Below are 15,961 nucleotides of genomic sequence, written 5' to 3' on the forward strand. Positions count from 1 at the left end.
GTCCCACCCTTTCCACACGCACCCCCATTGCTTGTGGATCCTTCCTCTCCCAGAGACGCCATTGCCTCCTGGCTGGTGTCACCCTGTGTCACTGCTCTTAGCTCTCTGCCTGCCTGGGGTGTGTGGCTCCTGGGTTCCTTCCTTTGGCTGTCACTGTGGGTGGCCCTGGGTCTGGAGAGGGTAACATCCTTACTCCGTTCTCTGGGGACCCATGTTACACCCAAGGGGGGCTATTCCATCTGCCGGGAATACTTAAAATGTAAGCCATGCACTCAGAGGGAAGGGAGCAATTTGAGGCTCATGCGCTTGGATCAAACTTTGATGTCATTTCACGTAAATCCAAGTCTTAGACGCTGAGAGCAGCTGTCCCGACAAATGTGGACAGAACTAGACACGCAGCTCTGGGGGCCATGCAGAGCTCCCCCGTCCCTTCACCCACCCCCACTACTCCGGGTTCTGGAAATGGGCTTACACAGGATCGGCTTTAGGAAAGCAAAGTCCTTCTTGGAGACACCTGCCTTCTTTCTCTGTCCTCAGAGTGACCCATCTTCTCATGTCTTTGAAATGTAAACACAGCCCACAATTGCCACTGAGGGAAAGTAAGGCAAGACGCCTTTTTAAACTACCAACTGCTAAAGGCCTCCTGTGCCTAATCCCTGGTCAGTGTGCTTCGTAATTCCAGGGACGCATGCATACCTGAATATTTTCTCCATAAATTTTGTGATAAGTGTCAGTGATTCTATGCTCATCGCAGCAATCTGTGTGTCCACAGACACACGTCGTCAGTGTGAGGTATTTTTCTCTCTGCAAGTGTGGTGAAGGTTTGTTTGCAAAGAGCTCTATTTCCTTGGTTTTTGTACAAACACTTGTGAAGCCTGGACATTCTAAATCTCTCAGAGAGATAGAAACTAGCCACATGTGTTTCAACTTCACATGATCTGGGCAAATATTCGGTTGTTGCTTTCAATAAAATAGACATTTCTCTATTGCTTTATCAGCACTTCCATGAAAACTTCCAGGTGCCGGGTTTACTAAAAGCCAAGCAAGTAGACGTGATCTCAGGTACAAAATGTTAAAAAAGAAAAAAAAGGGCTTGGGGGATTGACGAATTTTGATGTTTTATAAGTTTACTTTTTATGTATTTCTATTTTCATTCCAGTTAGTTAGAACACAGCGTTATACTAGTTTCATGTGTACAAAATACAGATTCAGCACATCATTCATCACCCTGTGCCCTTCAGGACAAGGGCACTGTAATCCCCATCACCCATTTAACCCATCGCTCCCCAGGTCTCATAACACTTGTATGGGTGATCTCAGCTAAACTGTTAGGAACAAGTAAATGGAGTACATGTAGATAAGATTTTTAAAAGTTTAGAGGCTAATTTAAATGTTGGGAGGCTAAAATTTTAAAGTTGTGTTGAGTTAGAGCACCTGTTAAAATAAGTTACATTCATTAAATATCTAGATCATTTCTAAGTATGATAGGATAATAAATTATTAATTAACGAACATGGGTTTATCTACTTCTGGAAAGTGAAATTACGTGTCCGTCTGCTTGTAAGAGTTATTTTGTGCTTTACTGAAAGATTGTTCTTTGAAGAAGCACATGTGTCTAGAAATTATGAAATATATTTATAAGTTTGCCAACGTAAAGAATACTGTTTACCAGTGCACACCTGCTTCCCTGTTAGTTTTCATTAAAAATGAGGGTCTCTAAGGGTCAATATTTCTAATAATTTAATGAGGACTACTGGAAATAGGAAGGGAAACAACCCAGAATGCAATGAAAGTAAGATGTGTGTTTGCAGTAAGAAAAAGAATGATGAATAGACTTATATTTTTGAAGGCAAATATATAAAGGGATTTTGTTCTGTAGCGAGGCTGGTCATCTAAAGGGGGCCAACTCAGGACAGATTCTGAATGTAAAGGAGAAAATGGTAAAGGTTTGTAAAACGGGGATGTTTGGAAAGGGATGTTATGTGTGGTCAGGACTGACTGAGATTGGGATGAAGGATTTTCAAATCAAAAGCAGGCAGGTGTAGCATTAGGATTTGGTTTCTCTCTGTCATAAGGGCAAGAGGTTTTTTGCGTTTGTTTGTTTGCTTGTTTGTTTTATTTAGTGTTTGAGTCTCATTGACCTGGTACATTCCCAAAGCTATGCTAAATTAATTTGGTTTCTTTAATGTGTTAAATTACGTGGGAAGCATTGTCAAATAAAAACACATACTAAGGGTTTCCTACAAATACAACGTAAGGCACATGGGGATAAAGTCTGAGTTCTGCCAGACATTTGCTGTCCTGATGTCCTTGAACATGGCACGAGTCTGCTTCTGACTCAGAGAAATCAAGGTGTGCAAACAATGGCAGTGTGTTCGAGAAAGAGTCTGGGCTGAGGGAACATCAAGACAGCCACTTGGTTCCTCCTGGCTCCCGGGCAAACCCCATTTCCTTGGGTTTTGTTTTTTCATTCCTTCGCCCACCATGGGGCTTAAGAGTGACTTATATTATAAACAGACATCAGTGGTAAGACTTCTAAAATAGTACAAAGTGGCTTACAATCGCTGTCTAACCTTTCAGGTGCATAGTCCTAGAAAACCTGTTTTCTCTGCAAAGGCTTCAGACCTCCTCCCTCGAGACCCTTTGAACACCTGCAGCCACACTTCACGCCACTGCCATTTGGTGGGGGCTGTCCACACGCCCTTGTCATTGTTGGCACATTTCTGGGTAGGTTAAAGCCTTTCTCGGACTAGAGGCTGATGCCCTCACTGTGGCAAAGACACTGTTAAAAGTGGGTTTCCCCCTCGGGGCCCATCTTCCGTGATGGCCAGGGACTAAGGCTCTTATTTTAGTGGACAAATAATAGGAGTCTGAAGGAAAACCTTGCAAACTTGACCTTCTCTCCGTGTGCCACGTTCTGCTGATCCCTGTGCCACATGTTAGTCTGTCCACCTAGTGTACGTCCGTCATGTCTCATACTCAAGGCTGTCATTACCAGGTTAAGTTAGCCTTCCAGGACCACACTTAAAAGGTCACAGTTTACAGCCCGGTGATTGGGTATTTTAGACACGTCATCAGAGGGAGACAGCCCTCGAACCCCCAGTGGGAGAGGGAGCTTCCCGGGTGCCCCTGTGTAACGCTAAATGTGATGAGGCTCGGGTGCACATTGCATGGCAACAGCCTCCACCTGCCCCCGGGTCCTGACAGACACTGGATGGTTCTGACTCAAATGGAGAGAAAGTGAGGTAGCTGACAGGCAGGGAGAGTGCTTATGCCCAAGACAAGGGATCAAGATCGCACACTTTAACTAAACGTGAAATCTTTGCTCCTTTTCTTTCCAGCGAATGGCCTGGAGAGATGACTCCATCACCTGTGTCTCCCAGATCACAGCCAACAAGGATAACGTTCTGAATTGTAGCAAGGTTTAATTTCAGACTCGGGGAAAATCTACCCTTGTTTGTAACTTTGCTGAAGCTAAATAAGACATCTCATTGATTTCCTCCCTTCAGTTTACACCTTGAGTTCGAAGGGACCTAAGAGGAAGCTTTCATGACCAGGATTCACTCCTTTGGTGGGGACCTACTTCCCTAGCTAAGGATCAGCGTAAATGAGGTTTGATCAAGACCTTCTCCTTCATTCTGAAAATTGTTGCAGAGTCTCTTACTAAAGCAATGGCTGCCCATCAAAATTCTTAGACTCTGGCCAGAGGAATCCTTGAAAATAAGATAGCCCTTGATTATCTCTTAGCTGAGCAAGCCTGGGTCTGAGCTCTAAGCAAGATCACTCTCTAGACCCAGATTAACAGATCTGGGGAGACTAAACCTCCAAGACACCAGATCACTGAGCAAGCCACTTGGCTAAAAAGTGTGATGGCTTCAGAAGAGTCTTTCTTCATTATTTGATTTTAATTGCTTTGCATCTTGGGGACCATGGCCTCAAATTGCACTTCAAACATTGGAAGTGTCTTGTGTCTAGTAAGCATCATCATATTCCTGGTGAATATGTTCTCTTTAAAGCTTTAAATGTAAGTTCAGAAACAGACAAGTGGTCTCCCTAAGACTGGAATATCTCAAAAGAACAAAGAGAACGACCCACCCTTTGGGGTTAACCCAAAAGGTCAAGGCCCGTGAATATCACAAGAGCAGAAACAAAAACTGAGACCCTCAGAGCAGCTGCTCAGAGTGATGTTAATGCCCACCATTTTTGGTCTCATCTCTCAGTTAGGCTGGGGGTCTGATCAAAAGGCTGGGCTATTAAAAAGAAAACCACAGACTCAAAATTGCCTCACTTAGCTGAAGGCCCCAAGTCCATCAACCGAGACTCCTTACCTACCCAACTGCAATTTCAACAGCTAGTACAGTAGCCTTTGACCAGTGGACATGGAATGTCCTTGTCGGCACTAGGAAGTTGACTGGTTGACTCCTTCTGTTCCCCTTGAGGTGGGTCACCTGCCTAAAGCCATGATTTCCTTGCTAATAACTTCTTTTTCCCTCCCTTCCCATCTCGAAAAACTTCTTTCCTTGTGGCCCTTTGGAGCTCCCCTTTACTTGCTGGACAAGAAGCTCCCCGATTCATACATAGATCTGTTACACAACCAATTAAATCTTTCAAATGTACTCAGTTGAATTTTTGTTACTTCCCAGGTTTTTCGTTAGGCCAGTGATCAAATCAGGGTCAAGCATTCACTTTTGCTTTCACCTGGGCTGTGATGAGAGCACACAAAATGATGTCAGTGACAATGCTTGCTGTTGAAAACAGCATGGATGAATTTATTCCTACATTTACTCTATTTATGTATATCCCTTCCCAAAAGTAATTAAAATAACATTACACAGACCACTCTAACTTTTCATGTCTACAGCTAAGCCACAGAGGAAACAAATGAGCAAAACTTAAATTTAATGGAAACACTGGGCTGAAGTGTGCTTTAGGTTTTCCTTTTTCCAGTGATCACAGAAAAGTCAAAAGTGTAATAAGTTCCTTAGTGATGACGAGGGTAAGGGGGAAGTTCCTGGTTATGACATGTCTCACTTGGCACTTATTTCTGCAATAAATGTATCCCGAGGTCTTCTTTAAACAACAAAGTTAATGGGGCATTTCTGTTAATGTAATTCTGTAACAGATTTCTAGTGCTGCTTCTTGTAAGATTTTTACTGTTCTGTTTATGATAAAGGCTTGTATATGTGTGTGGATATAGATATAGATATATACATGAAAAAGGAGAAAAAATGATGTGATACTGAAGAGAGATAAAGATCATCTTGTCCGAGTCTGACCAGCTACGATTGAGAAAGAGCACCTGGGACATGAACAAATTTTTTATGAAAAAATGTTACCTTTAATCAATGGATGATAAAAGATATTTGTTTACCTTTTTAAAAAGGTTTTATTTTAATTTCAGTTAGGTACAATACTGCTGTCTATTAGTATCAATGAGTAAAGTCCCTGTAGGGAAACGAAAGGGACATTTAAGTCAGCTCTTGGGAATATTTTAATATTTCACATAATGATACTAACATTTTTGTTCTTGGGGTTTACCTAAAAGTTTAAACCGGAAACCCATTTCTCTAAGAGTGCACAAAATCAGACTGTGTGGAATGCCTAAAATGGCACGCCAGAACCGTGTGTGGAGACAGGGACACACTGAGCAGAAAAAGGATAAATCAAACCAACCTCGCGACTCTCTGTGTCCCCCGGTCAATGATCTTTGTAAGGAATTTTGTCTTTGTATGTATGTTGGGTGTTCTTTTATTTCCATTTGTTTTGTTTGTTTTCATGGTAGATAAATACAACTGTCACCGTAGGTTTTATATATTCAGACAGCTATGAACGTGTTGGCCTGCAAGTTCCTGTCCCAGCAAAGAAGTGCACTGGGATCCTGAGCCTCTGTATCAAAATGGTCATTTGCTAAGAGTAATGCATATGCCTGGGAGACATGATGTCTGAGAGTCCACACTGGTGCTCTAGGTTCAGTTTGTATGTGGATTGCGGTACAAGGGACTTTGCACAGGCTGTAGCTCGTCTTAACCCCTACATCCATCCCTGGGTGCTGGCTCTGCCCGTGTCTGGTGTGATGCACAACAAGGTACCTAGAATCTGACTCATATTTGCTTGTGTGTAACATGGAGTCTTCCAAATTCAGCTCATGCCAGTGTCACCAGGATCAGATGAGATAATGCATGTGAACTCTCCCCGAGTGCTGGGGACAGTAATAATCATTTTTAGGTATCAGCTTTTATTAGCATTGGTGTCATGTCCACAAACACGTCCACTTCAGAAAATCATGTGCTGGAGTTTGGTTACTGGGAAGTGTAGGATTTGGAAAGATAAGGCTTCTTCCTTCAGTGTAGTGACAAATTGACACAAGCAGACTCCTTCAAACATGTATGATTCTGCTGTGGATTCTCGGGTTTGATGATTTCATTTTGCTGATAGAGCTTCATGTGAGCGGTATGGACTCGGGACTTTACAGCAGCCGCTGTTGCTGGTTATTTTTCCTTTCAGCAAGTATGTACAGAACACCTACGTAGCCACAGGCGCTGTGCTAGGAGCTGTGAGCACAGAGGGAAAACAAGATAGTCTTCCACATTACCCTCCAGTTGTGAGGAGAAAAGAAAGAAGATCGTGAACTTCAACATCTTCTTGTGCAGAAATACAATATGTGAATTGATCTACTGAATTACAAAGTATCAGATCAACATTTCTGGAATTGTGGGGCTCCTACTTATAATGGCTCTCCCCAGTTTGTTGACAGATTCTATGTATGTATGTATGTATGTATGTATGTATCTTTCTAATCTACCTATCTTTCCACAACTATAATTCCACAACTATCCACAACATAGACCGTGTCAAATAATGGATATGAATAATTGAATAATACTTGCTTTCATTTCTTTCAGAGCTCACTGCCATTAACTCCACAAAAGCTTCTCTGAGAGATGAAAATGGTAAGTTTTTCTGTTTGCCTTTATGTTATACTATGGCATTTTTTCCTCCTGATCGATCAACTTAACTTTTGAACTTCCCCTGGCTTCAGGTAGAAATCTCACAGTGTTTGGATCTTGCAAAATAGACTTGGTACAACTTAAGTCAGTCCATGATTTCGCAGGTCTCATCTTCACACAGTAAATTCTGGCTTGGGAATGGGAGGGCTATAAATTAGGAGTGTAGTCAGGGGCTCTGAACGAAGCCTTTCAGGGCTTTCAACAATAGGCTTTCATCAATGGACTTCATTTCTGTGGTCTTTGTTTCTACTAACTTAGGAAAATACAGTATCATGTAGCTTTGGGAGGTCTTTTAAGGTCTTTGTGTTTGCTGGTAGTTAATAACATGAACTAACCCTGAGAGGCTCCTGTTACAGAAGGCGTTGAGTGTCCTGTGAGTGGGTTTTGTTTAAGTCTCTTAATATTCACTATGAAGTATTTTATTCTCACTTTACACATGAGGACAGTGAGCTAGAATTAACTAAGTCCTTTGCACCATGCCACACAACAAGATCCGGGGCTTCAACCCAGACCCTCTGAATCGAGAGTTCTTACACTTACTCAGTTTTTATTCTTCCTCTAAATTCCAAAGCCAAGGCCCTGAGACTGGCTGCACACATGGGGAGGGGGTGTGAAGGCAGAGGTTCAGATGCCAGAATCCAGATGTAAGCCCCAGTCTTTAATTATTTATTTGCAGGAATCTGGGTAGAATATTTACCCTTTCTGAGCCAACCACAAATGACACAAATAACACCCAACTCGGCTACTGAAAACATAAGGCCCCATAGGTGGAGTGTCTAGCGTAGGGTATCTCTTTCAGCAGCTACATGAGAAGTACTAGTTCCTGGTTCTTTCTCCCCATGAATGCACAGAGGAAATGATGAGGAGCATAGGCTTTAATCCTGCTGATCTGGCCTCCAAGTCCAATATCAAGGGGATCCTGGACTCTGGCTCATCATCATGATCGTCATGAACATCAAAATCCAACTTTATCCGTAAACACTTGATGTCTTGGGTATTTATTGCACATGAGGTATCAGAATTATAGAGTAGTTGAGAACGGTTCCTTAAACGCCATGTTGCTTGGATTGAAATCTGGCTTCTTGTCCTTACTAGTTGCATGAAATCAGGCAAGTTGCTTCTCTCCCTATACTCAGTTTATATGAACCGTGAGGTCATGACCTGAGCTGAAGTCAGACTTACAACTGACTGAGCCACCCAGGCGCCCCTTTACATGAAAATGGAATGAAAATAATAATCATCTATGTTATTGAAAAATTAAATCAGAACTTTCTATGCCAAGTTCTCAAATAAGTGACATTGAAGTGTGGTTAATGAACATTGCCTCTTATTCTTACACTGGGACATGGTGGGGTTGGAAAAGTACTAACCACTATGTATCACCAATGGGTTTTTTTCCCCATTGGACTCTTCATTCTAAACCCAATCTTATTTTTTAATTCTTTGGAACGTTCTAAGTGACTTTTGTGGGTTTCTTTCTTTCTTTCTTTCTTTCTTTCTTTCTTTCTTTCTTTCTTTCTTTCTTTCTTCCTTTTTTTTTACTAACTTGGCCTATAAACTGGATTCTGACTTGTCTTGACAGTGGAGGCAGTGGGGATGGTGGTGTAGATGTTTATACTCCAGTTGTACTGATGGGAGAGTCACATCACCCAGGTCATCAGAAATGTGTGCTGTGACCTAGCTCCCAAACTAAGTCCCAGCCTTTCAAAAGAACAGGTGAAACTAATCAATGGCCTTTTGTAGACGCCCTGCAGCTGCAGCGCATGAGCACCTCTGCCTACTACACCTACGTCCTCCTCCTGGCCAAGAGCGGGGTCTACTCCATCCTCATCGTCATTGGTCTGCTTGGGAGAGCAGCGCTGGGAGACAACGGGAAGGGATCCTGACCCATGGCGGCACCAAGGGTCCACCTTTCTTCATCGGCTCTTGTCACAAAAAGTGTCTGCTGAGGAATTAGCGGGGCTTCCTTTCTGGGTTTGGGGCATTAGAGTTCACAGGTGTCTGCTTCTATTGTGTCCCTATTGCAGAGTGGGTTCACAAACCCCTGGGCAAACGGGAAAGGTAACTCTGCTCCAAGAACAGAGTCTGCCGTGACTCAGGGTGGGGGTGCCGGAGGGCAGCCACATGAGCTTCGGCTCCGATCTCTCCTCACTTTCCACCGGCTCCTCAGCCACTCGGCACCCTGGCCTCTGAGCACAGCCAGAGGGCAGCTTCCCTAGTGTCCCTGGGGCTCTTTATCCAGATACTTGCCTGGAGGCCTTCTGTTTTACACACCTGTAAGCCGCCATCCTTGCTACCTGAACTTGGTACTGTTTTTCATAATAGGCACAATAAAAATAACCAAACATCTACCTTTTCCTGTGTCGATATTCATTTGGTGAGATCTGAATACCAGATAAGGGACAGCATGACAACTGAGCCTTCCAATTCAGCATAGGTGTGATCATGGTCAAGTCCACATGTTTAATTCTTTCCCTGAGCGAGTCCTTGTGATGCCCTCTCTGGGGCACTGGCCCCAGGGGAACCCAAGCAATGAATGTCCCTAAAGGCAGCAGATTCAGGCTTCTCTGTTTTAAGACTCCATCCTGGTGACAGTGTAACAAGGCCCATGCCTGTGGGGTGTGCTCAGACACTAATAAGCAGGACACTCATTTATATGGGTGTGTGTGTGTGTGTGTGTGTGTCCACAACGGGGATGTGAAACAAAATGTTCAGTGTGTGGCAGGTGGGTAAAGAAATAAAGGGATTGTATATTTTTCTATTTCCATTAAGAAATGCATTAAAAGTAAAATGTCTTATATATTAGAGTGAGAAAAAAATCTCATTAAGGATTGGAAAGGGTTTGTTTATTTACAAGAAGCTTCTGGTTCTGTGAAACAGGTGCTTCTGGAAAGCAAGGAGAGGCTCCCATGTGGGAACAACACAAGACCCACCAAGTACAAGAAGGAGGACATTTACTTTCCATCCACTCCTTCAGCTTCAGGAATGTCATCAGGCCTCTTTAGATCAGATACTTGGGTCTCTACTTAGAAACTTGGAACTCTTTCTGCATGTGGAAGGCACAGAGGCAAAGAGGGGGAACTGGAAAATGACCAGAGCTGGGTGGGCTGAGTTCAGTGACTTGACTTTCAGCTCCTCAGCCCCTTCCTTCCCCAACCCATCCTGGGGTGCCCTGGACGGGCAGGTGCAGAGAGGGGGAGTGCAGTGAGGCAGGGGACAGTGTGGGGGGCAGGAAGGCGCTGGTGTGTGGTGGTGCTTTATTTTCTCAGGCTTTTCTCGTCTCTGTGCTCTGTCAAATGTGGTTGATTCGTGGAAAATACCTGAAGTCAAACCGGCCCCTACAGGTTGGGGCTGTGCAAGTGGTAGTAAGTTTTGTAAGATAAAATAAGGGCGGTTAAACCACAGCCAACTTTGCTCACTTCCAAAAGGCCACAGCTAATGAAAGAAAATATCCATCTGCACATGTATGCATTGCTGTCAGACATGCTCCTCGGCTGTGGGTGAAGGCTTGAGCTATTTTGAACCCAGTTCATTCCAAGAAGCTGCTTCATGACACAGGAATCGTATGACCAGGGCTGTTGAGATGCTGCCCCTTCAGTCCATTCTGCTGACACTGCTCTAAAGGAAATAGTCCACAGCCTTCCAATATCCCCAGGAAATCCTGACATCCTCTGGACCTGCACTTTTCCATCACATGTGATTTATTGGGGCTCATACTTTTCAGTCTCATCTTTTGGTGGATAGACAGGTTGTCACAAGACCAGTACCCATGATCCTATTAGCACAGGGGGACTGTAGACATGGAAGCAGTGAGGTGCTTCTTTCCTCACAAGAACACAGACATATGGAAGTCCCGAACAGTTGTGTCATTAAATGTCATATAGAGACTCATCTAAGTCCTTCTACAGAACTGATGACTGTAGAGTCAAGCTTCATCAGAACAGGTTGAATAGAAGACATGCAAGTCAAATCGATGTGAAGGGGTCCAGCAGAGGAGAGCTGTTCAGCTATGTGAACACAAGAGTAAGTGCCCCCACCCCCTTCCCACTGAAGCATGGTACGGAGAGGGTGCCCTGTTTTGGGACCCAAACTGCCCAGTCCCTGGGGAAACAAAACTCTATTGTTGAGGTCGCCGCTTTAGGCGTTCCAGGTTTGACTTCATAGCACATTTCACCATAGATTTCTTTTCTCTTGTCTTGTGTTTGAGAGCCAACTTCTGGGTGAGAGTTGGCTTCCATGAACATGGGGCACATGTTACTGTTCAGCCGAGCATGTGTAGGAGACAGCTCTTTCTCATGGTAAATTATACACTGACAACCAGCTTAAGCATCCTCTGTGAGCCTGGTGTATGTGCAACTCCACTCCTGAGATGGGAAAATCTGAATCTGACCACAGCACTGAGTTGTTGAGATTTGAGTCCAAAGTCCAGTATCTGCAGACCCTTCTCACCCATTTCTCCACCATAAGAAGGTCTTTCTGGCTAGTTCTCAGACTCCCCAGCCATCTTGATGGCACTTCTGTCACTTGGTCCTTTCTTAGAACAAGCACAAATGCACATTCGATCTGACCTGCACAAATGCACATTCGACCCCGTCGTTACATTTTGTATTTTTCCCGACAAAATAATACTTCTTTTCCATTATGTACATTATCCTTCCACAAAAAATAGAAGAAATAAATTTCTCAGAAAAGAAGAAAAGTTAAATAATTATTTTATTTCAATGAAATAAACACAGTTCACTTAAAATTATATGTATGTAGTTTACACATCATGGAAAACGCTCACTTATGCAGAAAAGGAACTACGCAGTGAAAAAACCTTATATCCTACTGGAATATATTTATAAAAATAAAACCCCAAATCATTACATGAAAATCAGAAAGAAGAGAGGAAAATAACCAGGTGACTTCAATCATGTCTGATTGAAAGTTTTTGCCACAAACGGACTTCATTATTTTTACATTATGATTATTAAAACCATGAATAAGTATATCGACAGTATCGTCACAATAATTACAAAGACAAAAGGAGTAGGGGACAAATGAAACTGTCAACGCTGATGTGGGAGAATATTTTGAAGGGCAGTTTCTTTGATTTTGTTCTGCAAACATTTTTACAAAAAGCATATATTAATCTCACGTTCGGGGAAGAAAAATAGAAAAAAATGTGGTCATTGGAAAACCAAGGAGCATCCTCAAACACAGGGGAGACACCTGCCTCACCTTTGCTTTCCTATTGGCAGATAACACACCTCAAATCGGACATTGTCTTTTCCTGAAGGTGTCTGCTGCGTGAGAGCCAGAGCAAATCGGGTCCAGGAGAATGAACAGCAGAGAATCTGAAGAAAAGATTGTGTCTCACATCTTGACCTCACACATGTCACACAGTCAGGTGAAGTTTGTGTGACATACGTAGGTAAGAGTATAGCTATTGGCAGGCTTCACTTTCCGGACCATTGGACGGCTATACCCACACTGGGGCAGAAGACATCCTTCCCACCTGGACAGGAGTCTGAGGAAGATGGTCATAGCACGTCTTCCTGTTTCCGGGCTTACCCTCCACCTGTCCGGGTAATGGCACTTGAGCCACAGGTAGCCAAGATGTCTTGGAAGTATTTGAGAGTGCTAAATAGACATTTCAGTACAACATAATAGGTATGCTTTGCAGAATCTAAAAGTGATGTAAGGCAGGCCTTCTGGCTCTGGTCAACAAGTCTTCTCCTTGAAAACCACCTACTGAACTGGACTAGATCGAACAAACTAACCGATTATGTCATTGGGAAACGTCCAAATTCATGCCACGATCTGAACGTGTTTATGCTGAGAAGCTGCACATCAGGGACCAAGAGAGGTGCTCTGGCCTAGAGAGACTCCCATTCCTCCCCCACCGCTCAACACCCGGCTCCGTGGGCATGAGGGTCCTTCCAAGTAGCAGAGGCCATGAGGCCGGGCAGCGAACTCACACAGTGTGAGGGAGCTCAGATGATTTGGGGCGGGGAGTGATGTGAGGGTGAACCGAGAGACTCAGGGGTGCACAGGCAGGAAGGCGGAAGCTGTGCTGGTCTGAGGTGGAGGTCATGGCTGCAGCAAGCGTGTGCTTGGCTGTGCTGGGGGCATGCTTGGCGGAAACACCACAGAGCCCAAGCCAGCCCCACACAGCCGTGTGACCTTGGGGTGATCATCAAATACTGTGGCGCCGTGAAAGGACTCAGAAAAGTGTAAGCTGGGAAGACATACTTTAGCTCATCCAGTCTACGTGCTGACTGCCTAAAATGTGATTGTGCTACGGAATCCATATCATATGTCCATTTGGCAGAGGGTTGACGTCTTCATCAAGGCACTTGAACACAGTCCCTAGCTAATCTTGGCTACGAGTAAGCTATGTAGACAAAGAGGTGATCCCTAGGAGGTGAGTTTGAAAATAAAATAACTAATAATGAACACAGGAGAGTGCTGAAAAACCACATACTGCAGGGGATAGAATATCAGAGATTTAGGCCAAGCAACTCTCTCCCCGTTTAAAGAGCAACGAGAGCAACCTTTGGTGGAAAAAGGAGTGAAAGCAGTATGTTTTCAAGCAAATGCTTTTCATTAAAAAAATAAGATGACAAGCAATGAATCAGGAAAGTGTGTCTATTTTTAGGAAGAAAAGTCCCCACAACTCAATACAAGCTATCCCTGAGTGTGTCCAGATACCTTCTTTTGCAAAGACTTCCATGCAGCTCTTAGAAATGTGTTCAAAACGTACACAGAACCATATTGAAAGATTTAAAGGAAAGTATGGCAACAAAAGGTCAACAGAGATATTCTCACTTGGGACTCAGTATTAAACCAAGAACACTTCAGAAACATTAGACGCCCCTCCCACGTCACCGCGTCTCCAGCCTGGGCCTAAGTGGGCTTCTCTGAGCCGACGGATCCCTGACTGGCTGCTCGTACTCCCCTCCCCCTACGGTCTAGCAGAACACCATCTTCCATCAGTCTAGTAGGCTGGAGTTTTGGGACACTAAAGTTTGTCCCTAACAAGGTCCAGCCGACAAAGGCCTCTCCCCATAGGAGGGACCCCTGAAATACAGAGACAGGGCTCCCCCTGTTGTTTGGAGAAGCCAGAGACATTCCCACAAGGCCTGAGCCTTGTCTCTCCTCCCCGCAACTAGGACTCCAGCCATGTGACAACTGACCTGAGTGTTGCCCGCAGTAGCCTTGACAGACAGAATGGAGGTCAGGGGACATGGGTGTCAAGCTCAGAAGTATTCAGCAGGTGCAGAGTCAACGTGTGTTAGCACATCACCAAGCACACACACACACACACACCCCTGTCAGAGTGAGCTTCCTGGAAGAGGAGGCATTTTACATTCTGACCCTAATTGAATTTACAGGCTGACACTCGTGCAATGTAGTCCTAACGTCCACGTATCAGCAAACATCTGATCACCTTCAAAATCAGCAACATCTCACAACAGCCTCAGTTTTTTCCCATAATTTGTGTGTATAGGTACCTAATATTAATAGAATATATCGAACAGGAAAGTCCAAAGTGGCCCAATGTTTATACAAGAGAACTGTTAATATGTTTCATTTGATTACTCTTTTCCCTACGTAACTGGACTCAGCTAAGCTCATCCAGAGTGAACGCGAATCTCCACCAGCTCCCATCCGGGCTCCTCATGCGTTCGGTGTAGAAACAGAACAACTCAGTCCCCATCTCCCCAGGGCCTGCGGAAGTCCCTCCCGACCCTCTCTGTGTTCTGACCCGGCTCCAGGGACCTGATGTACCAGAGCGGGGGGCGAATAAGGAGAGACTCAGGGAGTGACGAGCTCAGAGACGTGCAGACCCGCCAACGCCGGGCCCGCGTGGGGGGAAATCTCCAACTGCGTATAACAGGCAACGAGGAGCCTTTTATGATTCTGACAAGGACACGTTTTCTTGAGCAGGACAGCAAAATATGTGAAGTAGGTGGTTTGACCGCAAAACTGAGACTCTTTATTTCGTGAGCTTTAGACAAAGGTGAGACATTTGATAGATTAGCTGAGGACCTTTCTAACAGCTACAACTCGGAAAGGGTAATTCCCTCAGAGCCCTAAAGTGCTTCAGTTCAACGAGTTCTTTATAACAATGAGTATAATCTTAATTAGTTTGATAATGTAAAGTTTATATCATTTTATCTTTCTTTGCGTTTGCAATATATTTGTAAGACTGTATTAAAATAATTGTTTTATGCATATTCATATTTATTTGTATTTGTAGGTGTAATAGATCAGAGAGGATAGGAAATGTGATAAAAGCAATGCTGACTGGCCGGGCTCCCGAGGGCTGCACGTGTATTGTTATTTAATCCTCACACACCGCTGCGGGGGGGCTGGTTGGCGTCTGTGCAGAAGAGGATCGGAGCCACACGGCGCGAAGCCGGGTGCGGGGGGCACAGCCCGGGGACCGCCGGCCTCGTCCCCGCGGTGCCTGAAGGTCAGGGTCAGCCGCGTCTCGGCGGAGAGGCCGCAGTGGGCGCCAGGGGCAGAGGCCCCCGCTGGCTCCCGGGGAGGCCGGGGCCGGGCCGGCCGCCGCCACGTGGCCCGTCTGCGGCCACCAGCTCGCGCGGCCCGGGGGTGTTCGTGCAGAGCGTGTAGGTGTGCGTCCAGCCCCAGCGCCCCGGGGTGACACCCGGGACGCGTCCCCCACCCCGCGCAGAGCCCCGCGGGTGCGGCCGGGACGCCCCAGGACGCGGGCCTGGCGCCCTGGGGGGGGGGGTGACGCGGTGTCCGCACCCGCGGCGGGAGGGCAGCACGGGGGGCGGGGGACCGAGCGGACGGACGGATGACGGACGGACTGACGGGGTGCGATGCGGTTCGCGCAGATGGAAGGATGCGTCAGTCACCCGCGCTCTCCGGAGTTTCCACGGGCCCACGGACACCAGACGCACCGGGCCATCGTCTCACTTGAAGCTGGGAAACGGCAC

General features: G+C 45.3%; 1 gene segment (V, D, J or C); it reads left to right on the forward strand.

The window, feature by feature from the left end:
* Positions 1–8,976, forward strand: part of LOC120227278 — a 35,208-nt gene extending 26,232 nt beyond the window's left edge. Inside the window, 2 exon segments of the C gene segment in view lie at positions 6,903–6,950; positions 8,751–8,976. Coding sequence covers positions 6,903–6,950; positions 8,751–8,893 — 191 coding nt within the window.
* Positions 8,977–15,961: the final 6,985 nt, after the last annotated feature.

The sequence above is a fragment of the Hyaena hyaena genome, unplaced genomic scaffold, assembly GCF_003009895.1.
Source record: "Hyaena hyaena isolate Hyena2069 unplaced genomic scaffold, ASM300989v1 scaffold_2150, whole genome shotgun sequence".
NCBI classification, from domain to species: Eukaryota; Metazoa; Chordata; class Mammalia; order Carnivora; family Hyaenidae; genus Hyaena; species Hyaena hyaena.